This window comes from Mustelus asterias, chromosome 20 (genome assembly GCF_964213995.1).
Source record: "Mustelus asterias chromosome 20, sMusAst1.hap1.1, whole genome shotgun sequence".
NCBI classification, from domain to species: Eukaryota; Metazoa; Chordata; class Chondrichthyes; order Carcharhiniformes; family Triakidae; genus Mustelus; species Mustelus asterias.
The window spans coordinates 21,170,246-21,197,127 of NC_135820.1; the positions used below are offsets into that span (position 1 = coordinate 21,170,246).

A 26,882-nucleotide genomic window follows, 5' to 3' on the forward strand; every position below is an offset into this window, starting at 1 on the left:
TGGAACCAATCTAAAGCCCCTCTAATCTACACTATTCCAATATCATCCATATGTTTATCCAATAACCATTTGAATGCTCTTAATGTTGACGAGTCCACTACTGCTGCAGGCAGGGCATTCCACGCCCTTACTACTCTGAGTAAAGAACCTACCTCTAACATCTGTCCTATATCTCTCACCCCTCAATTTAAAGCTATGTCCCCTCGTGCTAGCCATCACCATCTGAGGAAAAAGGCTCTCACAATCCACCCTATCTAATCCTCTGATCATCTTGTATGCCTCTATTAAGTCACCTCTTAACCTTCGTCTCTCTAATGAAAACAACCTCAAGCCCCTCAGCCTTTCCTCATACGATTTTCCCACCATACCAGGCGACATCCTCTGCACCCTTTCCAGCACTTCCACATCTTTCCTACAATGCGGCGACCAGAACTGTACGCAATACTCCAAATGCGGCCGCACCAGAGTTTTGTACAGTTGCAGCATGACCTCCTGGCTCCGAAACTCAATCCCTCTGCCAATAAAAGCTAACACACCGTACGCCTTCGTAACAACCCTATCAACCTGGGTGCCAACTTTCAGCGATCTATGCACATGGACACCCAGATCCCTCTGTTCATCCACACTACCAAGTATCTTGCCATTAGCCCAGTACTCTGTATTCCTGTTACTCCTTCCAAAGTGAATCACCTCACACTTTTCCGCATTAAACTCCATTTGCCATCTCTCAGCCCAGCTCTGCAGCTTATCTATGTCCCTCTGTAACCTGCCACACTTCCCTCCACACTGTCTACAATTCCACCGACTTTAGTGTCATCCGCAAATTTACTAATCCATCCTTCTACGCCCTCATCCAGGTCATTAATAAAAATTACAAACAGTAGTGGCCCCAAAACAGATCCTTGCGGTACACCACTAGTAACTGAACTCCAGGATGAATATTTCCCATCAACCACCACCCTCTGTTTTCTTACAGCTAGCCAATTCCTTGTCCAAACCACTAAATCACCCTCAATCCCATGTGTCCGTATTTTCTGCAATAGCTTACCATGGGGAACCTTATCAAACGCTTTGCTGAAATCCATATACACCACATCAACCGCTTTACCCTCATCCACCTCTTTGGTCACCTTCTCAAAGAACTCAATAAGGTTTGTGAGGCACAACCTACCCTTCACAAAACCGTGCTGACTATCCCTAATCAAATTATTCCTTTCTAGGTGATTATAAATCCTATCTCTTATCCTTTCCAATACTTTGCCCACGACAGAAGTAAGGCTCTCCGGTCTATAATTACCAGGGTTGTCCCTACTCCCGCTCTTGAACAAGGGGACAACATTTGCTATCCTCCAGTCTTCTGGCACTGTTCCTGTAGACAATGGCGACACAAAGATCAAAGCCAAAGGCTCTGCAATCTCCTCTCTAGCCTCCCAGAGAATCCTAGGATAAATCCCATCCGGCCCAGGGGACTTATCTATTTTTACCCTTTCCAGAATTGCTAACACCACCTCCTTATGAACCTCAATCCCATCCAGTCCAACAGCCTGCATCTCAGTACTCCCCTCAACAACACTGTCCCTCTCCAGTGTGAATACCGACGAAAAATATTCATTTAGTGCCTCTCCAATCTCCTCAGACTCCACGCACAACTTCCCACTACTGTCCTTGACTGGCCCTAATCTTACCCTAGTCATTCATTTAATCCTGACATACCTATAGAAAGCTTTAGGGTTTTCCTTGATCCTACCTGCCAAAGACTTCTCATATCCCCTCCTGGCTCTTCTTAACTCTTTCTTTAGGTCCTTCCTGGCTAACCTGTAACTCTCAAGAGCCCTAACTGAGCCTTCACGTCTCATCTTAACATAAGTCTTCTTCCTCTTCACAAGAGAATCAGCCTCCTTAGTAAACCACGGTTCCCTCACACGTCTGCTTCCTCCCTGCCTAGTAAGAAGTTACATGAATAGGGCCTCGGTGGGATTATGGTTGGTGCAGACTAGTAAGAAGTTTAACAACACCAGGTTAAAGTCCAACAGGTTTATTTGGTAGCAAAAGCCACACAAGCTTTCGGAGCTCCAAGCCCCTTCTTCAGGTGAGTGGGAATTCTGTTCACAAACAGAGCTTATAAAGACACAGACTCAATTTACATGAATAATGGTTGGAATGCGAATACTTACAGCTAATCAAGTCTTTAAGAAACAAAACAACGTGAGTGGAGAGAGCATCAAGACAGGCTAAAAAGCTGTGTATTGTCTCCAGACAAGACAGCCAGTGAAACTCTGCAGGTCCAGACAACTGTGGGGGTTACAGATAGTGTGACATGAACCCAATATCCCCGTTTAGGCAGTCCTAGTGTGTGCGGAACTTGGCTATCAGTTTCTGCTCAGCGAATCTGCGCCGCCGTGTGTCGCGAAGGCCGCCTTGGAGAACGCTTACCCGAATATCCGAGGCCGAATGCCTCCCCGCCTGACAGGTACATATTTATCGAGGACGCGTAGTAGCCGTTCCTTGAACAGGTTCCACATTACAATTGTGCCCATCCCCTGCAGTTTCCTTCCCCAACATATGCCAGCTAAACATAGGACATAGAACATAGAACAGTACAGCACAGAACAGGCCCTTCGGCCCACGATGTTGTGCCGAGCTTTATCTGAAACCAAGATCAAGCTATCCCACTCCCTATCATCCTGGTGTGCTCCATGTGCCTATCCAATAACCGCTTAAATGTTCCTAAAGTGTCTGACTCCACTATCACTGCAGGCAGTCCATTCCACACCCCAACCACTCTCTGCGTAAAGAACCTACCTCTGATATCCTTCCTGTATCTCCCACCACGAACCCTATAGTTATGCCCCCTTGTAATAGCTCCATCCACCCGAGGAAATAGTCTTTGAACGTTCACTCTATCTATCCCCTTCATCATTTTATAAACCTCTATTAAGTCTCCCCTCAGCCTCCTCCGCTCCAGAGAGAACAGCCCTAGCTCCCTCAACCTTTCCTCATAAGACCTACCCTCTAAACCAGGCAGCATCCTGGTAAATCTCCTCTGCACTCTTTCCACCGCTTCCACATCCTTCTTATAGTGAGGTGACCAGAACTGCACACAATATTCCAAATGTGGTCTCACCAAGGTCCTGTACAGTTGCAGCATAACCCCATGGCTCTTAAATTCCAACCCCCTGTTAATAAAAGCTAACACACTATAGGCCTTCTTCACAGCTCTATCCACTTGAGTGGCAACCTTTAGAGATCTGTGGATATGAACCCCAAGATCTCTCTGTTCCTCCACAGTCTTCAGAACCCTACCTTTGACCCTGTAATCCACATTTAAATTAGTCCTACCAAAATGAATCACCTCACATTTATCAGGGTTAAACTCCATTTGCCATTTTTCAGCCCAGCTTTGCATCCTATCTATGTCTCTTTGCAGCCTACAACAGCCCTCCACCTCATCCACTACTCCACCAATCTTGGTGTCATCAGCAAATTTACTGATCCACCCTTCAGCCCCCTCCTCTAAGTCATTAATAAAAATCACAAAGAGCAGAGGACCAAGCACTGATCCCTGCGGCACTCCGCTAGCAACCTGCCTACAATCTGAAAATTTTCCATCGACCACCACCCTCTGTCTTCGATCAGACAGCCAGTTACCTATCCAATCGGCCAACTTTCCCTCTATCCCACACCTCAGTTTCATCATAAGCCGACCATGGGGGACCTTATCAAACGCCTTCCTAAAATCCATGTATATGACATCAACTGCCCTACCTTCATCAACACACTTAGTTACCTCCTCAAAAAATTCAATCAAATTTGTGAGGCACGACTTGCCCTTCACGAATCTGTGCTGACTATCCCGGATTAATCCGCATCTTTCTAAATGGTCGTAAATCCCATCTCTAAGGACCTTTTCCATCAATTTACCAACCACCGAAGTAAGACTAACCGGTCTATAATTACCAAGGTCATTTCTATTCCCTTTCTTAAACAGAGGAACAACATTCGCCATTCTCCAGTCTTCTGGCACCATCCCCGTGGACAGCGAGGACCCAAAGATCAAAGCCAAAGGCTCTGCAATCTCATCCCTTGCCTCCCAAAGAATCCTAGGATACATTTCATCGGGCCCAGGGGACTTATCGACCTTCAGTTTATTCAAAACTGCCAGGACATCCTCCCTCCGAACATCTATTTCCTCCAGCCTATTAGCCTGTAACACCTTCTCTTCCTCAAAAACATGGCCCCTCTCCTTGGTGAACACTGAAGAAAAGTATTCATTCATCACCTCGCCTATCTCGACTGACTCCATACACAAGTTCCCACTACTGTCCTTGACCGGCCCTAACCTCACCCTGGTCATTCTTTTATTCCTCACATAAGAGTAAAAAGCCTTGGGGGTTTTCCTTGATCCGACCCGCCAAGGACTTCTCGTGTCCCCTCCTAGCTCTCCTAAGCCCCTTTTTCAGCTCATTTCTTGCTAACTTGTAACCCTCAATTGAGCCATCTGAACCTTGTTTCCTCATCCCTACATAAGCTTCCCTCTTCCTTTTCACAAGACATTCCACCTCTTTCGTGAACCATGGTTCCCTCACTCGGCCATTTCCTCCCTGCCTGACAGGGACATACCTATCAAGGACATCCAGTATTTGTTCCTTGAAAAAGTTCCACTTTTCATTAGTTCCTTTCTCTGACAGTTTCTGTTCCCAACTTATGCCCCCTAATTCTTGCCTAATCGCATCATAATTACCTCCCCCCCCCCCCCCCCCCCCCCCCCAATTGTAAACCTTGCCCTGCCGTACGGCCCTATCCCTCTCCATTGCAATAACAAAAGACACCGAATTGTGGTCACTATCTCCAAAGTGCTCTCCCACAACCAAATCTAACACTTGGCCCGGTTCATTTCCCAGTACCAAATCCAATGTGGCCTCACCTCTTGTCGGCCTATCCACATATTGTGTCAGGAAACCCTCCTGCACACACTGCACAAAAACTGCCCCATCTGAACTATTTGACCTACAAAGGCTCCAATCAATATTTGGAAAGTTAAAGTCCCCCATGACAACTACCCTGTGACCCCCACACCTATCCATAATCTGCTTAGCAATTTCTTCCTCCACATCTCTATTACTATTTGGGGGCCTATAGTAAACTCCTAACAACGTGACCGCTCCTTTCCTATTTCTAACCTCAGCCCATATTTCCTCAGTGTGCAGATCCCCCTCGAAGTGCCTTTCCGCAGCCGTTAAACTATCCTTGATTAACAATGCCACTCCTCCACCTCGCCTAATCGCATCATAATTTCCTTTGCCCCAGCTGTAACTCTTGCCCTTTGGTATATATCTGTCCTTTTCCATTGCTAAGGTAAACGTAATCAAATTGTGGTCACTGTTACCAAAGTACTCACCTACCTCCAAATCTAACACCTACATAGCCCATGGTAATGGCCAAATCCACTGATTGCAAGGAATGTATTTAGGAATTCTTGATGATTTTTCCCTGTGAATGCGATGTAAATGGAGGTTGTTCCTGAACCTTGAAAGACCCTCACTGTTTGTGAGGAGGGTTGGTTAGTTTAGTTGGCTGGACAGCTGGTTTGTGATACCAAGTGGTACCGACAGCACAGGTTTAATACTCATACTGGCTGCAGTTATTTAGGAGGTCCACCCTCTCAACCTTGCCTGAGGTATGATGACCCAATCAATCGCCATCATTCAGCTCTTCCCTTTGGGGGGAAAGCAGTCTATTGTCTTCTGGACTATGGTAATTTTAGCCTTTTCAGCCTTTTGACTGGATATCCACTCCATCTGACGAAGGAGCAGCGCTCCGAAAGCTAATGGCATTTGCTACCAAATAAACCTGTTGGACTTTAACCTGGTGTTGTTAAAACTCTTACTGTGTTTACCCCAGTCCAACGCCGGCATCTCCGCATCATGACAGAAATTGAACCCATGCTGTTGGTGTTGCTCTGCATCACAAATTAGCTGTCCAGCCAGCTGAGCTAACTGAGCTTACATAGTTTGGAGCTCACATCATAAAGCCATATTGCCTTGCCTTGATTTTGACTGAGCTATAGTTGAGACAAATTTCACCTGACAGTCATCTAGTGATGTTCATGTGTCATTGGCAGCATGCAGGTGTCTGTTAACTCTGCTTTGGTTTAAATAAATTTTTGTTGTGATTTTCAGATGAGCTGGTTCAAGCAGGATGGTCGAAATGTTGGAGTAGGAGAGAGAACAGGCCATATTACTTCAACAAATTCACCAACCAATCTCTCTGGGAAATGCCTGTGTTTGGACAGCATGACATCATTGTGAGTAATCAAACTTTCTCTAGCTAGCCTGCAGGTCTTGAATCTATCAGTCAAACTAATTATCTCTTCCTGTTTTGCTTCAAACTACAGTGGGTGGTGCTAATACAAAAAGTATTCTGTTTTCAGTGAACATTGGATCAGAAACATTCTCTACCTCTGTGTCAGAAAACTATCTCCCAGGCATTTATAAAAATTGGTATTGTCAGTCATGGTTCAGTTGGTAGCACTTGCACCTCTGAGTCACAAGGTTCCAGGCTGAAGTCCCATTCCAGACCTTGGGTATAAAATCAAGGTTGACACTTCACTGCAGTCCTGAGGCAATGTTGCACTTATGGAGATGCAGTGTTTTGGATGAGAAATTAAAATGAGGTCCCATCTGACTGCTTGGGTAGATAGAAACATAGAAAACTACAGCACAAAACAGGCCCTTCGGCCCCACAAGTTGTGCCGAACATATCCCTACCTCTTAGGCCTACCTATAACCCTCCATTCTATTAAGTCCCATGTACTCATCCAGGAGTCTCTTAAAAGACCCTATTGAGTTTGCTTCCACCACCACTGACGGCAGCCGATTTCACTCGCCCATCACCCTGTATGAAAAACTTCCCCCTAACATCTCCCCTGTACCTACCCCCAGCACCTTAAACCTGTGTCCTCTCGTAGCAGCCATTTCCGCCCTGGGAAAAAGCGTCTGAGAGTCCACCCGATCTATGCCTCTCAACATCTTATATACCTCTATTAGGTCTCCTCTCATCCTACATGTCTCCAAGGAGAAAAGACCGAGCTCCCTCAGCCTATCCTCATGAGGAATGCCACTCAATCCAGGCAACATCCTTGTAAATCTCCTCTGCACCCTTTCAATCTTTTCCACATCCTTCCTGTAATGAGGCGACCAGAACTGAGCACAGTACTCCAAGTGGGGTCTGACGAGGGTCTTGTATAACTGCATCATTATCCCCGGACTCCTAAACTCAATCCCTCGATTTATAAAGGCCAGCACACCGTACACCTTCTTAACCACCACCTCCACCTGCGGGGCCGATTTTAGAGTCCTATGGACCCGGACCCCCAAGACCCTTCTGATCCTCTACCGTACTAAGAGTCTTTCCCTTTATATTGTACTCCATCATCCCATTTGACCTACCAAAATGGACCACTATGCATTTATCTGGGTTGAAGTCCATCTGCCACTTCTCCGCCCAGTCTTGCATCCTATCTATGTCCCTCTGTAACTTCTGACATCCCTCCAGACTATCCACAACCCCACCAACCTTCGTGTCGTCGGCAAACTTACCAACCCATCCCTCCACTTCCTCCAAGTCATTTATGAAAATGACAAACAGCAAGGGTCCCAGAACAGATGTAAGAGATTCTATGGCATCACTTTGAAGAAGAGCAGGGAAGCTATCCACAATGTCCTAGCCAATAATGATCTGTCAATCAATGTCATAAAAACAGATGATCTGGTCAATATCCCATTGCTGTTTGTCCTGTGGGCAGGATTGAACTGGGTTGTCCTGTATTGAACTGGATGAATGGCTGCTCAAGCCTGGTGGTCATGCAATGAGCTAAATAAATTCACGTTGTTTTTCTTTTTAAAAATGTTAGTTACTAATACTGGTATCTTACAGACTGAATAACGTGATGAGGCTAAAATTACAGAATAGCTCTGAGCTTTCTCGGGTATCGCAGTTGCCCTCCGTTTCATTCTGTTCTTTCCAGAGGGTCTTTCAAAACATACAAGTCAGTAACTGGAAATAGTAGTTTTTTTCTTGTGTTCAGACAGGTTACTATACCACTGTCAGAATGGAATTGGGACAGATGTAAAGCCTGTGCCTCCTTGGTTAAGTTGGCCTTGGTCAATGCATTTTGACTGGTTAGCTTGATATTTGCTACAGTGCATATCCTGGAATTGTTTCTGTGTAGATCATTTAACTTCTTGGCAGGGAAAGCCTTTGATTTCCAACAGTTGCTATTGATTTCACAAGGAATGGGTTTAACTGCGTGTTCTATACCATTATCGCAACAAAATGTAGCTAATAATAAAGACACTATGGGGAGTTGGTTTAACTCAGTTGGCTGGACAGTTAGTTTGTGATGCCAACAGCGCGGGTTCAATTCCTGTACCGGCTGAGGTTATTCTTGAAGGCCCACGTTCTCAGCCTTGCCCCTTGCCTGAAGTGTGGTGATTCTCAATCATCTCGGACTACAGTGATTTTTACCTTTACTTTTTACATGGTGCTAGTATTCCACTGGTAAGTTAATTATTCGGTGAATCACACGAAAGCTGTTTGGACATAAAAACCAAACCTCATGCTGATGTAATGGTCCACCACGTGCAACAGTAACTATAATGGGGGAATTTCACTTTCCCAAATATAGATTGGGATAGGAATCGTGCAAAGGGACAAAAGTTCCTGGAATGTGTTCAAGATAATTTTCTTGCAGCAGTATCTTTCCAGTCCAACGCGAGGGCAGACGCTGTTGGACCTGGTTCTGGGCATTGAGTTGGCCCAAGTATATCAGTTAGACAGTGACCATTGTACAGTAAGATTTAGGTTGGTAATGGAAAAGGACAAGGAGCAAACCAGAGCAGGGAGAATTAATTGGGGAAAGCCAACTTTGAGATGAGAACATGTCTGAGTCGAGTGAGTTGGAATCGAATGGCAGCTGGACAATGGGCCACCTTCAAACAGATGGTATTGAAGGCACTATTTTCTTGAAGAGATGTATCCAAAACATACTAGACAATATAATGGAGAATCAGGCTGAATATAGAAGACCAGAGGGGAAGTGAAAAAATTAATCAAAAGAGCAAGGAGGGAGAATGAAAATAGTCTGGCAGTGAACATAAGAGAATCCCAAGGACTTCTCATAGCGTATAGAATCATAGAAACCGACAGTGTAGAAGGAGGCAATTCGGCCCATCGAGTCGGCACCAACCATAATCCCACCGAGGCCCTATTCATGTAACCCCACATACTTACCCTGCTAATCCCCTGACACTAGGGTCAATTTATCATGGCCAATCAACCTAACCTGCACATGGGAGGAAACTGGAGTACCAGGAGGAAACCCACGCAGACATGGGGGGAATGTGCAAACTCCACTCAGGCAGTGACCCGAGGCCAGAATTGAACCCAGGTCCCTGGCGCTGTAAAGCAGCAGTGCTAACCACTGTGCCGCTGGTTATATTAGTTATATTATTATAAGTAATAAAAGGGTGGTAAAAAGAGTAGGGCTGATTAGGGATAAAAAGGGGACTTGCATGTAGAGGTAGGAGAAATACTGAAGGTATTAAACGGGTACTTTGCAGCTGTCTTTACAAAGGAAGATGCGATCCAGGCAGAGTGAGGAGGAGGTAACTGGTACATTCAAGGAATTTACAATTGAGGGGTAAAACATGAAAGGTTATCTTAAAAGTTTATCTGGTATCAGGGTCGGATGAGATGCATCCAAGTGGACTGAGGGAAGTGAGAATGGAAATTGCAGAGGCATTCGTGATAATCTTCCAGTCTCCCTTAAACACGGATAGTGCCAGAGAATGGTGAATGCACCGTTGAACTCTTTGTTCAAAAAGGTATTCAAGGATAATGCCGGCAACTACAGACCAGTCAGTTTGACTTTAGTGGTAGGGAAACTTCGAGAAATTAGTTCAGGGCAAAATCAAAAGTCATTTAGACAAATGCAGGATAATTATGGAAAGCCAGTATGGATTAATTAGGGGAAAATCATGTTTAATGTTTTGGAGGTTTTTTGAGCCAACAGAAAAGGTTGATAAGAACAACACTTGGTGTGATGTATATGGATTTTCAAAGGCATTTGATACAGTACCACATAATAAACGTGAGCAAAATTCTAGCTCATGGAATAAAAGGGAAAGTAGGCACTTGAATAAGAAATTAGCTGAGTGGTAGGAAACTGGAAGTAGTGATGTATTTTTTTCAGATTGGGGGAAGGTTTGTCGTGGAGTTCTATGGGTCAGTGTTGGGACCCTTGATCTTCCTGATATGTTAATAACCTAGACTGTGGTGTGCAGGGCATGATTTCAAAATTTGCTGATATGAAGATTGGAAACATTGTCAACTGGTGAGGATAGTCTTGAACTTCAAAATGACAAGTGGCAAATGAAGCTCAATGCAGAGAAATGTGAAATGATTCATTTTGGCAGAATATGAAGAGATGGTATAAAATAAAGGGAGAAACTCTAAAGGCGGCTTAGGAACAGAGGGTTCTAAGTGAAGGTGGCAGGGCAGGTTGAGAGAACAGTTAATAAAGCATATGGTGTCCTAGGTTTTATTAATGGGGGCACTGAGTACAAATGGAAGGAGGTCATGTTGAAGTTGAATAAGACACTAGTTAGCTCTCACCTGGAGACCTCCATACTTGAGGATGAGAAGACATTGGAAAGAATACAGAGGAGATTCACAATAATGATTCCAGGAGTAAAGATCTGTAACTATGAGGATAGATTGGAGAGGTTGGGTTCCTTGGAGAAAAGAAAGCTGACAGGAGACTTGATAGAGATATTCAAGATCCTGAGGGATATGAACAGGGTAAATAGTGAGAAACTGTTCCCATTCAAGAGAGCATCAAGAACTAGAGGACGTAGATTCAAAATAATTGGCAAAAGAAGTAAATGTGATGAAAAATTCTTTCACCCAGAGTGGTTGAAGACTGGAATGCTGAGAGATTGGTAGAAGCAGGTTTGATTGAGGTTATGGAGGTAAGGGAGGGGAATGGGACTGGGTAGAATGTTTTTTCAGAGAGCCAGTGCAGACTTGATGGGCTGAGTAACCTCCTTCTGCACTGTAAAGATTCTGTGATTCTGTATTTTTTAAGCCTCAATAGTGAGAGGAGGGGAAGCAAATCTGCAGGGAAATTATATGTGCAAGAACAAAAGGGTAGTAATACTGGGGTTTGAAAGGATAAGGAGGGGAGGAATTTGGGAAATGTGTTCAGGAGAATAGGTGAGATGGTTGGTGGGGGGGACAAAAAAGGGGTCAAGATGGAGGAGAAAATTTACAGTCTAAAGTTGTTGAAATCAATGAGTCCAGGGCGGCACGGTAGCGCAGTGGTTAGCACTGCTGCCTCTCAGCCCCAGGGAGCTGGGTTCAATTCCAGCCTCGGGTCACTGCCTGTGTGGAGTTTGCACATTCTCCCCATACCTGCGTGGGTTTCTTCCAGATGCTCTGGTTTCCTCCCACAATTCAAAGATGTGTGGGTTAGGTTGATTGGCCATGATAAATTATCCCTTAGTGTCAGGGGGATTAGCAGGTTAAATATGCGGGGTTACAGGGTCTGGGTGGGATTTTGGTCGGTGCAGACTTGATGGGCCAAATGGCCTCCTTCTGCACTGTAGGGATTCTATGATTCTAAGCTGTAATGTGCCTAATTGGATAATGTGTTGTTTCTCCAATTTGCTTTGGGCTGCACTGGAGCATTGCAACAGGCCTAGCACAGATATGTGGAGCATGGTGTTGACTTAAAATGGCACGTGACAGGAATGCTTGTGGACGGAGAGAAGATGTTCTGCAAAGTGGTACCCAATCTGTGTTTGGTCTCCCCAGTGTAGAGGAGACCGCATTGGGAGCAGTGAATACAGTAGAGCAAGTTTAGAGATAGTGGTAGAGGATGGTACAATTTTGTCTTTTAAAAAACGTTTAGACAGTTACATGGGTAAGATGGGTATAGAGGGATATGGGCCAAACGCAGGCAATTGGGAATAGCTTAGGGCTTTAAAAAAAAAAGGGACGGCATGGACAAGTTGGGCTGAAGGGCCTGTTTCCATGCTGTAAACCTCTATCACTCTAAATTGAAGGAGGTACTGAAATGCTCCTTCACGTGGAAGGAGTGGACCAAGATCCATCAACTCAAGTATGATTCCACCATGAAATACATTTCTCTCCTCCCCACCAGTGCCCTGGTCCACTCCTCCATGAGGATTCTGACAAAATATCACAAACAAAGATGATGGAGGTAATGGATGAAGTGAAAATTGATCAGAAAGGGTTTAGTAGAAAGGCTGGCTATGCTCTGAGTGGATGAATTGCCTGGTCCGGCTGGCTTGTATTGCGGATTGGTAAAGGAAGTGAGTGGAGATAACAGAAGGGCTTATTTAATTTGCCAGTCTTGACTAGATGTAGTTAGAGTTTAAGGTAGTCACCACTCTTAACTCTCTAAGATTCTTCCTCACAGCTCGCTGCACCTCTTGCCCAAAGCCTTAAATGTGTCCCCTGGTCCTTGTCCCATCAGCCAATGGGAACAGCTTTTCTTTGCCTATCACATCTATACCCATCATCATCATGGGGGAGGTACCAGTGGATTGCAGAGTAGAAAATGTGATGCCTCTGTTCCCGAAAGGGTGTGAGGGCATTCCGAGTAACTACATGCCAGTCTCTTTAACAACAGTGGTGATAAGATTGAGATAATCAGGTGAAAAAAATTAATTGGCACTTGGAGAGGTTTGAATTGATTCAGGAGAGCCAGCACAGATTTCTCAAAGGCAAATCGTGCTTCACTATTCTAATTAAATATTTGAATAAAGTAACAAAGAAGGTGATGAAGAAGATGGTGTTTGACAATGATACCAAACTTGGGAAATGTGGCAAACAATGAGGATAATGCACACTGATCGACTGCAATATTACAGAGGTTGCAAAATTGGCATTGGCAGATGGAATGTAATATAAAAAAGTGAGGTGATGCATTTTGGCAAAAGGGGTAGGGAGAGGCATTTATAGGTGGATGGTGCCGTTCTAAAGAGTTCGCAGGAACAAAGGGACTTGGGTGTTCATGTGTATAGCTTGTTGAAGGTAACATATTGAGAGAGTAGTTAGCAAAATGTGGAGTCTTGGGGTTTTTTTAAATAGAAGTATTGAGTATAAAAACAGGTAAGCTATGTAGAAGTTTTATAGGCTGCAACTAGAATATTGCCTCTAATTCTGGTCACCACACTTTAGGAAGGATATGAAGGTCTTTGCGAAGTTGCAGAGGAGCTTTACCTGAATGGTTCTTGGCATGAGTGATTATTATCTCCAAGGTTAGGCTGGAGAAGTTAGGGTTGTCCTATTTGGAACAAAGGAGATTGAGGGGAGATTTGATTGGTGTCCAAGATGATGGGTATAGATAGGCAAAGAAACCTGTTCCCATTGGCTGATGGGACAAGGACCAGGGGACACATTTAGGGTTTCTGTGAGGAAGAACTTTAAAGAGTTCTTAAAAGTGGTGACTATCTTAAATGCTAAGTACAGCCAGAGAGGAATGTTTTAAGGAACGTCTTGATGGAGGAAAGAGTGGGGAGAAGTTGAGGAAATGAATTCAGAGTTTAGGGCCTCGGCTACTGAAGACACCACCACCAGTGGTGGAAGCAATTTTAAAATCGGGGATTCTTGGGGCTAGAATTGGATATCTTGGAGGATTGTAGCAGCAGGACTTGGTCATCCCAAAGTTGTCCTATTTGGAACAAAGGAGATTGAGGGGAGATTTGATTGGTGTGCAAGATGATGGTATAAATGAGATAAGCAGATTGCCTGTGTTCTAATTCTCACCAAGTTTACTGTGGTAGAATGTGCGAGGCTGTCCAATTGTGCTTTGTAATAGTCAAATGTAGCAGGTAACAAAAGCACCAATGAGAGATTCCATAGTGGGTGAGCTGAGGGAGGGGTGGAGTTGGGTAAACGTGTGGCCTTAAAATGACAGGAGCTTACCTTATTGTCAAATGTTCATCAAGGTTGTGAGCAGTGTGGTTCACCCTCAGTTGCCAAGGAGAGGAAAGGGGTCAGTAGCTAGGGAATATAGTTTGTAGTAGGGTTGAAAGACAATAACATCACTCTTCCTAGTCGTCAATTGGTGAAAATGGCTGTTCACTCAGTATTGGACATCAGATGAGCAGTCTGATAATTTAGAGATGGGGGAATCAAGAGAGGTGATGGTGAGGTAGAGTTGTCATCAGCGTACATGTGAGAACTGATGCTGTGTCTTTTCTGATGTCGCTGAGGGGCAGTGTGTAGGAGGGAGCTGAGATTGATCTTTTGGGAGACACCAGAGATAATGGTGTGGGAGCAGGAAGTAAAGCCAATGAAACAGATTCTCTGGCTGTGATTTAGATAACTATGGGACGAGAGGAAAACAGACTCGCCCAGCTGGATGATGGTGGGGATGCATTGGAAGAGGATGGTGCGATTAATTGTGTCAAAGGCTGCAGATGGGTTGAGGAAAGCTAGTTCATCTTTGTCACAGTCGCATCAAAAGTCACAAATGACATCCTATAAGAGTTGTTTGGTGCTGTGACAGGAGGAAAACTGATTGGAGAAATTCCAGTGTGGAATTCCAGCAAAGATGCAAACAGATTTGGGCGTGCTTGTCATTTATATTCTTTATCTTTTCTATTTATCACTCTGATATGATGATTTCTGTGAATTGTGAACATTGCATTATGCAAATCTATTTAAGTAATGTCTGAACTATAATGAGGACTAGTATTTTTATTCCACCTTTGGAGGTAGAGGCAAAATGAAGACAACTGTTAACTAAAAGACTGCAGTTCAATGCTGAGGTAGAATTTCTCATTGGTTGAATGCTGCAGCAAATCTTTGGTTCCCCGAGCTTGGGATGAAGTCCAGTAAAACTCTGCCACAAATGTTAACTGTATCTAGGGAAAATGGATGCAGCTAGGACCATGAGGGGAAATGGAATAAGCAGCAGAGGAAAAAATACCTCTGTTCAGGAGACTATTGGGCCGTGACCCCACCACAGTGCACCATCCTACAGGTAGAGTGAAAGTCAGCCTTCATACTATGTCACCTATTTCAGACTCCTATTTATTGACTACAGCTCAGCCTTCAACACCATTATTCTCACAAAACTCATCTCCAAGCTCCATGGCCTGGGCCTCTGCACCTCCCTCTGCGACTGGATCCTAAACTTCCTAACACTCAGACCACAATCAGTAAGGATAGGCAACAACACCACCTCCACGATCATCCTCAACACTGGTGCCCCACAAGGCTGTGTTCTCAGCCCCCTACTATACTCCTTATACACCTAAGACTGTGTGGCCAAATTCCCCTCCAATTCGGTTTTCAAGTTTGCTGATGACACCACTGTAGTGGGTTGGATCTCAAACAATGACGAGACAAGAGTACAGGAATGAGATAGATAATCTGGTAAACTGGTGCAGTGACAATCTCCCTCAATGTCAACAAAACGAAGGAGATTGTCATCGATTTCAAGAAGCATAAAGGAGAACATGCCCCTGTCTATGTCAATGGGCACGAAGTAGAAAGGTTGAGAGAGAGCCCCCCCCCCCCCCCCCCCCCCCCCCCCCCATGCCGACACTATAGTTAAGAAAGCCCACCAACGCCTCTACTTTCTCCGAAGACTAAGGAAATTTGGCATGTCCGCTACGACACACTCCAACCGTTACAGGTGCATCATAGAAAGCATTCTTTCTGGTTGTATCACAGCTTGGTATGGCTCCTGCTCTGCTCAAGACTGCAAGGAACTGCAAAAGGTCGTGAATGTAGCCCAATCCATCACACAAACCAGCCTCCCATCCATTGGCTCTGTCTACACTTCCTGCTGCCTCGGCGAAGCAGCCAGCATAATTAAGGACCCCATGCACCCCGGTCATTCTCTCTTCCACCACCTTCCGTCAAGAAAAAGATACAAACTCTGAGGTCACATACCAACCGACTCGAGAACAGCTTCTTCCCTGCTGCTGTCAGACTTTTGAATGGACTTACCTTGCATTAAGTTGATCTTTCTCTACACCCTAGCTATGACTAACACTACATTCTGCACGCTCGTTTCCTTTTCTATGAACGGTATGCTTTCTGTATAGCGCGTAAGAAACAATACTTTTCACTGTTAATACATGCGACAATAAATCAAACCAAGTACTAATGAGTTGTGCCTGGGGCCAAAATATGATTGGTTTTTCTCCCGAGTAGATTTCCAGCTCTGTTGTGCACTTAAGTGCAATCTTGTAAATAAACTTGGAACAGAAACCTGTTCATTTTGGTTTTGCTTTTTATTTGCTTTTAGTGTGACTATTTAATTCAGATTTTACATTTTCACTGAAAGATTGATACGTCAGTGCGTGGTCTGTGAATGCACTGAAAGCTTCTGTAGAACATCTCCGTTATGGTAGTTACTGTTCCACTAATGTTCATTCTTGTTTTGCAACCCTTTTCCTAAATATGAATTGGAGGTAGATTTTGTTGAGTGCTCTAATTATAAATATATTCTGACATTTCTTCGAAGTCTGCTGTCCTTACTTAGTATTGTATGTGACTGCAGACCCACAGCAATTTGATTGATGCTTTTAACTGTCCTCTGAAATAGCCGAGCAAGCCACTCACATGTACCAAGTCACTACAGAAAAGTTGAAAAAGACAAACTGGTTGGTATCGGCCTGGGCACTGGAAGCAACTGCCCAATTGACCCTCCAAGTTCTCCTTACCAACATGTGGGAAGCTGTCCCAGTAAACTCATCAAGCAACAACTTGACACAGTCATACTGAAAGAATTGAATCTTGCAATGTCTGTCTCTTCTATCACCACCCCCGGATATGTCCTGTCCCATTAGAGGTGGTGACACAGTGGTTATACAGTCAGGACAGAATAGCCCTAGTAGCTCACAACACTGACTCTAGACTCCATAAAGTCTCAGGGCATTAGTTCAAACATGGGTAAGAAATCTCCTGTTGTTTGATTACCACCCATCTCCTTCCCTCAGCTGATGAATCAATGCTCCATGTTGAACACCACTTGGAAGAAACACAGACAGTATAAAGGACACAATGTACTCTGGGTGGGGGAGTTGAATATCCATTACCAAGAGTGCCTTCATAGCACCATTACTGACCAAGCTGGCTGAATCCCAAAGGACCTATCTGCCAGGCTGGGTCTGTGGCAGGTGGTAAGGGAACCAATCTACCTATCACAAATGTATCTATCCATGAATATTTGTAGGAGTGATCACTGCACGGTCCTTGTGGAGGCAAAGTCCTGTCTTCATACTGAGGATACTGTCCATTGTATTGTGTGGCACTACCACCAAGTGAAATGGGATAGATACAGACTGATAAAAGGTCACGACCTGAAATGTTAACTTTGTTTTTCTCTCCACAGATACTGTCAGACCGACAGTTTTTTTTCCCAGCATTTTCTTTATTTACTTCAGATTTCCAGCATCTGCAGTATTTTTGTTTTCTTTAGATTCAGAACAGATACAGCAGCTCATAACTGGGCATCCATAAGGCACTGTAGGCTACTATCAGAATTGTATTCAACCACAGCTTGTAATCCCATGACTCTGCAAATCTTCCTCAAAACCATTATCATTAAATGGGAGGATGCACTCCATGCAGCAGGTGTACCTAAAATTGATGTGCCAATCTGGACTACGAGCATGCTAAGCATTGGCAACAGCTTGTGCTGGAGCAAAGCAACATCACAACCCATGGATCAGGTCAAAGCTTTGCAGTCCTGCCACATTTTGTCATGAATCGAGGTGCATAGTTGAATTTAACTAGAAGGGAAGGGTCCACAAATCTCCCTATCCTCTGGTGGAGAATCCCAACATGTCGGTGCATGAGATGAGACTGAAGCATTTGCAATCCTTCTAAGTCAGAAGTGCTGAGTGGATGATCCATCTTTCAGGACTCGACCAGTTTGGTCAGCAATTGTGCCGTAGACCCACTCTTGGTGATGGTGACTGTGCCTCACCCAGTGTACATTCTGTGCCCTTGCTGCCCCCAGCATCACAGGTGCCACTATTCAGCCAATTCAATTATCTTCCTGTAATTTCAAGAAATTGTAGTGGCATTGGTAACATCAAAGGCTATGAGCCCTGACAACATGCCGATTGCAGTACTGAAGACTTGTGCTCCAGAACTAGCCGTGCCTCTAGCCACTCTGGTCCAGCACAGCTACAACACTGGTATCTGCCTGACATGTAAAAGATTGTCCATGAATCCCTGGTCTAAGAATGTCCAATGGTCAATTGCTGCCCCATCCAACTACTCAAATCATAACAAAGTGGTGTCATTGACTGTTATCATGTGGTACATTATCAACAATAACCTCACCAATGGTCATTCTGTCAAGACCTTTTGACTCCTGAGCTTATTGCAGCCTTGGCCCAATCAAAGAGTTGACATCCTGACTGCATTGAGAGTGATTGTCCTTAACACAGCATTTGACCAAGTGATTTCAAAGAGCTCTAGCGAACTGAACATATGAACGTACGAATTAGAAGCAGGAGTACGCCACTTCGCCCCTTGTGCCTGCTCTGCTGTTCAATAAGATCATGGCTGACCTCGTTAAGCTCAGCTCCACATGCCTGCCTACCTGATAACATTTCACCCCCTTGTTAATCAAGAATTTATTTAGCTCTGCCTTAAACATACTTTTGAGGAAAAGGCTCACGACCCTCAGAAAAAATTCTCATCTGACTTAAATGAGCAATCCTTAGTTTCAAAAGTGACCCCGAGTTCTATATTCAGGAGGAAGACCTCTCAGGATCTTATATATTTCAGTCAAGTCACCTCATTCACTGAAGTTTAGAAGAGTATGCTAGCCTAGCCTGTTCAACTTTTCCTAATCTGCCCATTCCTGATAATATCCTGGTAAATCTTCTCTGAACTGCTAATGCACTTGCATCTTTCCTTTAAATGAGCAGCCAAATACTATACACAGTGCTCCAGATGTGGCCTCTCAATGCCCAGTACAACTGAAGCAAAACCTCCTTACTTTTGTATTAAGTTCCCCTTGGAATAAATGATATTCTATTGACTTTCCTAATTACTTTCTGTACCTGCATACTAGCCTTTTGTGATTCATGTACCAAGACAAAGTCCATGAGAATCGGAGGGAATACTTTCCATTGATTGAAATCATATTGAACACAAAAGTTGTAGTAGTTCAAGGTCAATCATCTCAGCCCCAGAACAGCATAAGGCAGCCTCTGCTTGACCATCTTCAGCTGCTTCATCAATGACCTACCTTCCACCGTAATTTAACAAGTTGGGATGCTCACTGATGATTTCAGAGTTCAATAGTTTTGGGATTCCTCAGATATTGAAGCAGTCTGTGCCTGCATGCAGCAAGGCTTGGGAACCATTCAGGTTTGGACTGATAAGTGGCAAGTAACATTAATGTTGTTCAAGTTCCAGGTAATGACCATTTCTAACAAGAGAATCTAACCATCTCTGCTTGACATCCAATGGCATTAACATCATTAAGTCCCACACTATCAACATTCTGGGGATTACCATTGACCAGCAACTGAACTGGTCATATAAATACTGTGGCTACCAGAGTAGGTCAGGGGCTAGGAATCCGGTGATGAGTAATTAAGTCATACCTCCTCCTGACTTGAAAATGTATTGCCCACCATTCCTTCACTGTCGCTGGGTCAATATCCTGGAATTCCCTCCCTAACAGCACGTGGGTATACCTATACCACATGGATTGAAGTGTTTAAGAAGGCAGCTCATCACCTCCTTGAGCAATTAGGGATGGGCAATAAATGCTGGCTTAGCCAGCAACGCCCATATCTCATGACTGAATAAAGAAAAAAAAAATTAGACCTTGTTTGTAAATTGCAGCAGGGGACAAAGTAGGAATTGTGAGAAATGTAACTGGTGGTCTCTGTTTTCGGGTTTCACCTGTTTTCCACATTTATTACTGATTTTGAGATCGAGAACCACATCTCTGTGACCAATGCTATCAAGATAGGTTGCATTGCCAGTAGTGTAAATGAAAACATCATTTTAGAGATATTGATATCAGTGAATGAATAAAACTGAAATGGATTCAATATAACAATGTGAGGTAATCCACTTCAGACTGAAAGGTGACTTTTTTCTAAAATAATAGAAATCATGAAGATCATACAGACTTGGGGCTGTAGTTACAGAGGTCATTAAAGTGTGATGAATGGATACTGAAAATAATCCAAATGGCTAATGGAATGCTGGCCTTTATGTCTAGAGGACTAAAATACAAAGGGCTAGAAGTCCAGTTTCAATTATACAAAACCCTGGTTAGATCACACCAGGAGTTTGAGAGCAGTTCTAGACACCACACCTTAGGACGAAGGATACTATAAACCTTTGAGGGATGTCAGCCTAAATTTACCAGTGATATCTATTGTAGGCTGTCATATTGACATGGTCTCTAACACAACAGTACTTTCTACAGCCTGATCCGCCAGTCTCAGCCACCAAATCATAGGAGTCTCTGGCTTATGGCCAACCAAATAGGCTCATTGCGTGATCTGTTTTTAGGAAACTACTAGAATATTGAGATGCATAGTCCTAAGTGTAGTGTATAAATCCAAAGATTGTATTAAGTTTTTTTTTACAAAACATTAGTTGAAACACAAACTGCCAACTGTTGCCCTCAACATATTTCATATTTATGCTCAAGCCAAGTCTTCGCATAACTTTTTAGCACTTTGTCATTGGTTCTCATGCATGTCAGTACTCCAAGAGCTTACTAATTCCAGTTGCAATCTACAATTGAAAGCCTTGGTACACTCACATTGAAGGCTATACAGCCTAGCTGCATGATGAACAAATACTGACTGCCAGGCAACATTGGCTGCTGGATGGGGACATGTCTGTCAGACTTGTACTTGCTTCATTAACTTGTGTGTGTATACACGGCTCAGTTGTTGGATCTGATGTTACAAGATCAGAGGAACTAGTCTTTAAGTCCAACATTCATTTGAAAAGGAGCCCACAGTATTTTTCTCATTTGGTCTTGCCACTGGGCTGAACAGGGACTCCCTCCATCACCAGCATCCTGTGGTTGCGTTATGTCTAACCTACAGAAGACATTGCAGCATCTTACTAAGTTTACTTGAATAGTAACTTCATTATGAAGGACAAGAGCAGTATAATCTTGAGAAAGCCATGATTTCCAAATTCCCCTTCATCTATGACTTGGCCATATCTATTGTTGCTGGGTCAATTCTAAAATTCCTTATGTGTAACTGCATTGTAGTATCCCTTCACACTGACTGTAACAGTTCAAAGAATCGCAGAATTGTTATGGCGCCAAAGAAGGCTGTTTGGCCCATCGTGTCTACATTCGCTCTCCAAATGAGCATTATCACTTAGTGCCTTTTCCCTGAAGCCTTGCGCACTGTTTCTATTTAAGTAATCATCGAATGCCCTCTTTAATACCTCAATTGAACATCCCTCCACCGCATTTCCAGGCAGTGCATTCCAGACCCCAACGACGCATCGTGTGAAAAAGTTTTCTCTCTCATATTTGCTTCTTTAATCTCTGCCCCCTCATTTTTGATCCTTTTATGAGCAGAGGAAGTTTCTCCCTCTCTACTCTGTCCAGTCCCGTTATGATCTTGAACACCCCTCAGTCTCTTCTTAGCTGCTTTGCCTCCAAGGAAAACCATCCCAACCCCTTCAGTCTATCCTCATAACTGAAGTTTCTCATCCCTAGAGCCATTGTAAACCTTGTCTGCACGAACTCTAACATATTCACATCCTTCCTATTGTGTAGTGCCCAGAACTGTATATGACACTCCAGCTGAGGTTTCGTGCCGTGTATAAGTTCAGCATAACCTCCTTGCTCTTGTATTCTATGACCCTGTTAATAAATCCTAGGATACTGTATGCTTTATTAACTGCTCTTTCCACTTGTCCTACAGTCAATGATCTATGCATATATACATCCAGGTTCCTCTGCTCTTGCACCCCCTTAAGAATTGTACCCCTTATTTTATATTGTATGTCCATGTTCTTACTACCTAATATATATATATATATATATATATGAAAAGCAAGGGTCACCATTACTGACCCCAGGGGAACTCCACTGCTAACCTTCCTTCAGCCTGAAAAATATCCATTGACTTGCTCTCTGCTTTGTATCACCCAGCCAATATTTATCCACATTGCTACTGTCCCTTTTGTTCCATGAGCTATAACTTTTCTCACCAGTCTGTGTGTGGCACTGCATTGAATCCCTCTTTAAAATCAACAATGTTACTCATCAACCCTCTCTGTTACCTCCACAAAAAACTCCAAGTTAGTTGAACATGATTTCCCCTTTAGAAATCTCTGCTGGCTCTCCCTAATTAACCCACATTTTTCCTTATGACTCTTAATTCTATTCCGAATAATAGTTTCTAGAACCTTGCCTACCACTGCAGTTAAACTGACTGGTCTAATCGCTGGACTTTGATTCTTATAACTTTTGAACAAGGGTGCAACGATGCAATTCTCCAGTCCTCTGTCACCTCCCTTGAGTCTAGGGAAAACTGGATGATTATGGCCAGTGCCCCTGCAATTTCCATTCCCACTTCCTTCAATATCCTTGGATGCATCTCATCCGGTCCTGATGTCTTGTTAACTTTTAATACTGACAGTCTATTCAACCCTTCTTATCAATTTTGAACCCTTCTAGGGACAGAGTTTCCTTGTTTGTCATTATGCCTGGGTATTCCTCCAATACTGCAATGCTCCCTTTAACAAATACCACCACTCCTCCCCCTTTCCTTCCCTTCATATCTCTTCTGAACACTCTGTACCCAGGAATAATTAACATCCAGTCCTGCCCTTTGAGCCAGATTTCTGTTATCACCACATGGCAATCTGCACATGTAACTCTCCAATATTACTTACTATTCTCTGTGCATTCACATTCATGCACAGTAAACCTGATTCAGACTTCATTACTTGCCCCCTTACTCGAATTTCACCTATTAACTTACTATTCTCTATACTAGTGCTAGCTGTCTCGCTGAGTATTTTGTGCACTCTGATATTCCCAGACTGATGCAAAGTATTCATTTAATATCTCAGCCATGCTCCCTGTCTCCGTGTGTAAATTCCCTTTTATACCTCTAATTGGTCCAACTCCTCCTTTTACCACCCTGTTACTCTTTATATGTCTTTTGAGGGAATATACCTGACTTCCCAAACCATTTCCTTTTTTTGAAGGGAGCCCATTGTTTAGCTAAGGTTTTCCCACCAATGTTTTGTTCCTGTGTATCTGCCCAGTTCTGTTCTTGTCCATTGAAGTCAGCTCTCCCCCCAGATCATTATTTCCACTCTAGATTGCCCATTATCCTTTTACACCATCATCCTATACAATACAATGACCACTGTCTCCTGAATGATCCCCCATTGACACTTGATCTACTTGGCCCACCTCATTTCCATGAACCAGGCCCAACAGTGCATCCTTTCTTGTTGGACTTGACACATACTGCTGTAGAAAATTCTCCTGAACACAATTTAGGAACTTTTTGCCCCTCTCTACCTTTTACACTCTCACTGTCCCAGTCTACATTCGGGTAAAGTACTCTATTGCACCTACATTCTTTGCATTGCTCTCTCCTTTCTCTGCAGATATGTTCCTCTATATCCTTCTCACTAGTTGGTGGTCTGTAGACTACATCGAGCAATGTAATTGAACACCTTTTTGTCCCTTAGCTCTAGCCAAATTGATTCTTCCCTGAACCCTCTGGGACATCCTCTTTCTCCAGCACTGCAATGCTCTCCTTAACCAATACCGCCACCCCTCCCCCTTTCCTTCCCTTCATATCTTTTCTGAACACCCTGTACCCAGGAATAATTAATACCCAGTCCTGCCCTTCTTTGAGTTAGTTTAAAGCCCTCCCAACAGCACTAGCAAAACTAGCGAGGAACTGAGTCCCAGCTCTGTACGGGTGCAACTGTCCGGTTTGTGCAGGTGCCATCATCCCCAGAGCCTGCTCAGTGTCCCAGGAATCTAAGCCCGCCATCATGCACCATCTTTCCAGCCACGCATTGATTTGCCTTATCCTCCTATCTCTGCATTTACTCTCACGTGGCACTGGTAGCAAACCAGAGATTACTGCATTTGAGGTCCCGCTTGCTAATTTTCTACCAAGCTGGTCAGTGACATTCTTGATCCCGTCACCAAGGAGTTAACCAGTACACTGTCCTGGAGTCATGTCCACGGTCACAGAAATGCATGTCTGTACCCCTAACTAATGAGTCCCCTATCACTACTAGTATTCCCCTCCTGTACAGCCGGAAACTTAGCTCCAGCTGCACTTCTCTGAGGAACCAACACCCTCACCAGCTTCCAAAAGAGAGAGCTGATTTGAGAGTAGGACCCCAGGGGATACCTGCACTACCAGCCTGCCTGGTGATCACTCATTCTCTCTCTGCCTTCAGTCTCCTAAGCTGCAGTGTGAACACCTCTCTAAATGTGCTATCCGCTAGCTCTGAGCCTCGCAGATGCACCACAGTGACTACAGCCACTGCTCAAGCTCTGAAACCCGGATCTCCATTTTCTGCAGCTGACAGCTCTTCCTGTACATGTGGTCATCTAGGACACCAATGGTGTCCATACCTTTGCCCACATTACAGGACATGCATTCAACTCGACTTTACTTTCGATAGGTTAACTTTATTCTACTTTGGACTACTTATTTTATTTTACTGGTCCTGATGTACCCTTATTCCAGGTGTTTCTCATTTCAATCCAAGTACAGCTACTTGTTTAAAAATAAACTTTTCTAATTTACAGTAATTTAAAGATAGTCCCGAAAAGCAGTTTCTTACCAACTAATGAACAGTTTTCCTGTGAAGTCACTATTTTTTCATTCTCCTTTCGGTCAGTTTTGAGTAGTCTCTGACTCCCACCTAAGGCAACTGCTCTGGAGGCACAGACTGGATCAACTTGAATTTGCCCACTCTAGGTGGTGGCTACTGTCTCTGGGTCCTATTTTCACCCACTCTTCTAGCAAACCAACTACTACCAGCACCACCTTGAGAAATATAAGTGGATAATAAATGCTGGCAAAGAAATAGAATATAAATGGGGAAGTGTCCATTGGGCACTTATTCTCATGTGGTTTTCCTGCTGACTCAGTCCCAAATAACACAAATAGGCACACAATTTTATACTGCAAACTCTATTGCGTTAGTCTTGGAGCCCCTGTTTTAATATTTGTTCATTTTCTGATGTCATAATGTGTCCCTCCTTAATTGCAACACTCTAAATAATTGCACCTTGCCTGTGCCACCTCCGTAAGTGTTGGCAATCTTGCCTCCACTATTCTCTGTAAATGGCTGCTCCTCACACCTGGAATCGGCTGTGGTTCAGTTGGGAGCACTTTTGCCTTAGGGGTAGGTGGTGGTCGCGTTGTGCCGCACTCAGGTCTTGAGCACAACTGCCAAGGCTGACTCTCCAGTGCAGTACTGAGGAGCTGCTGTTGAATGAGATATTAAACTGAGGCCTGCTCTGCCCCCTCAAGAGGATATAAAAAATTCTGTGGCACTATTTCAAAGAAGAGCAGGGGAGTTATCCCTTGTTTTCCAGCCATTTTAGTCAGATGAATAGTGTTTGACTTGCATGCTGTGTAACATGCACAGGTAAAGTGTGTTTTATTTTCTGTGAAATAATGTTTGCATTGAATGTGAGATATAATGGAGCATTTTGTCTAACCTGCTGGAGACAATTTGGGAGCAAATGCACCATTAAGGACTATTGTACCATTCAGTTCCTGAAGATGGTGCTATTCAACCTCTGAAAGTTAGTATTAATAACATCCCACCTACAGGGGGCCAGAGCTATACCACCTAATGGACAATTGAGGGGGTTGTGATGGTGGGTGGTGAAGTAAGGGGTTGAAATTAGGCCAAAGTTTGCTGTTGATTGCGATCTGAATTAAATTATCACTGAATCTTAAAAAACCCAGAAAGGGTAATGGTTCTATCCATTATTTATGGGTAAATGGTACAATTTGGGGAGCAAAAAGTATGGTTAAATGTGAGTATCCAAAGGTTGCTGAGAGTTGCGCTGCTTCATCATTATCTTAGTAAAAATGGCAATTCACCCTTAGCCACTTTGCTATTTTAGGGGCTTGTTGTTTTTGCCCATCAATTCTCCATTAAGCTCACTTGGTCTTGTCATTACAAACCAAGGACCATTTTAATGATGTAATCATTTTAAATTGCTTCCAACTTCTTATGGTACCATAAGTTAATTATTACAAAAAATTACTTCAGTTTGTTAATTTTATCAGGGAATTTTTTTTAAAATTAGATTTTCCTTCCCTTTTTGTTTCTCTTAATCCAACTGCTTTCCCTCTTTATTCATCTTTCAGTACCTGACTGGGACATTACATTCACTCCCTTAAACAGAAGTATTGAGGAGTGAGTTAATTTCCCAGTCCTTAAATCTGATCAGTTAAGAAGATACCTTGTGGCTTGACCTGTTCCGGTCCCAGATGTCTTGTTTCCTTAGATAAAAGCAAACTACATCTAAAACAAAAATGGAAAATGTTGGGGAGTCTCAGCAGGTCTGACAGCATCTGGAGAGAGAGAACAGAGCTAACGTTTCGAGTATGGCGACCCTTCAGTCATCCAGCCTTGATACAGTAGCTCTGTTCTCCACAGATGCTGTCAGAGATTTTCCAGCATTTTCTGTTTGTCTTGTTTCCCTTGTTGCACTGTTAATATGCTACACTTTCACAGGAGCAACTCTAACTTGAACAGCACGTCAGCAAGTTAAACCCAATGTTTTATTGTGTTAATTTTCTTCT

The 26,882-nt window shown here is 43.6% G+C and overlaps 1 protein-coding gene across 4 annotated transcripts in view; it reads left to right on the forward strand.

Moving 5' to 3' along the window:
• The window catches only part of pcif1 (phosphorylated CTD interacting factor 1), a 198,167-nt gene that overhangs the window by 32,820 nt on the left and 138,465 nt on the right, over window positions 1–26,882 (forward strand). For all 4 annotated transcript variants that reach the window (XM_078236329.1, XM_078236332.1, XM_078236330.1 and 1 more), the window contains exon 3: window positions 6,180–6,304. In XM_078236329.1, the coding sequence (XP_078092455.1) occupies window positions 6,180–6,304 (125 nt within the window). The remainder of the gene's footprint in view (window positions 1–6,179; window positions 6,305–26,882) is intronic.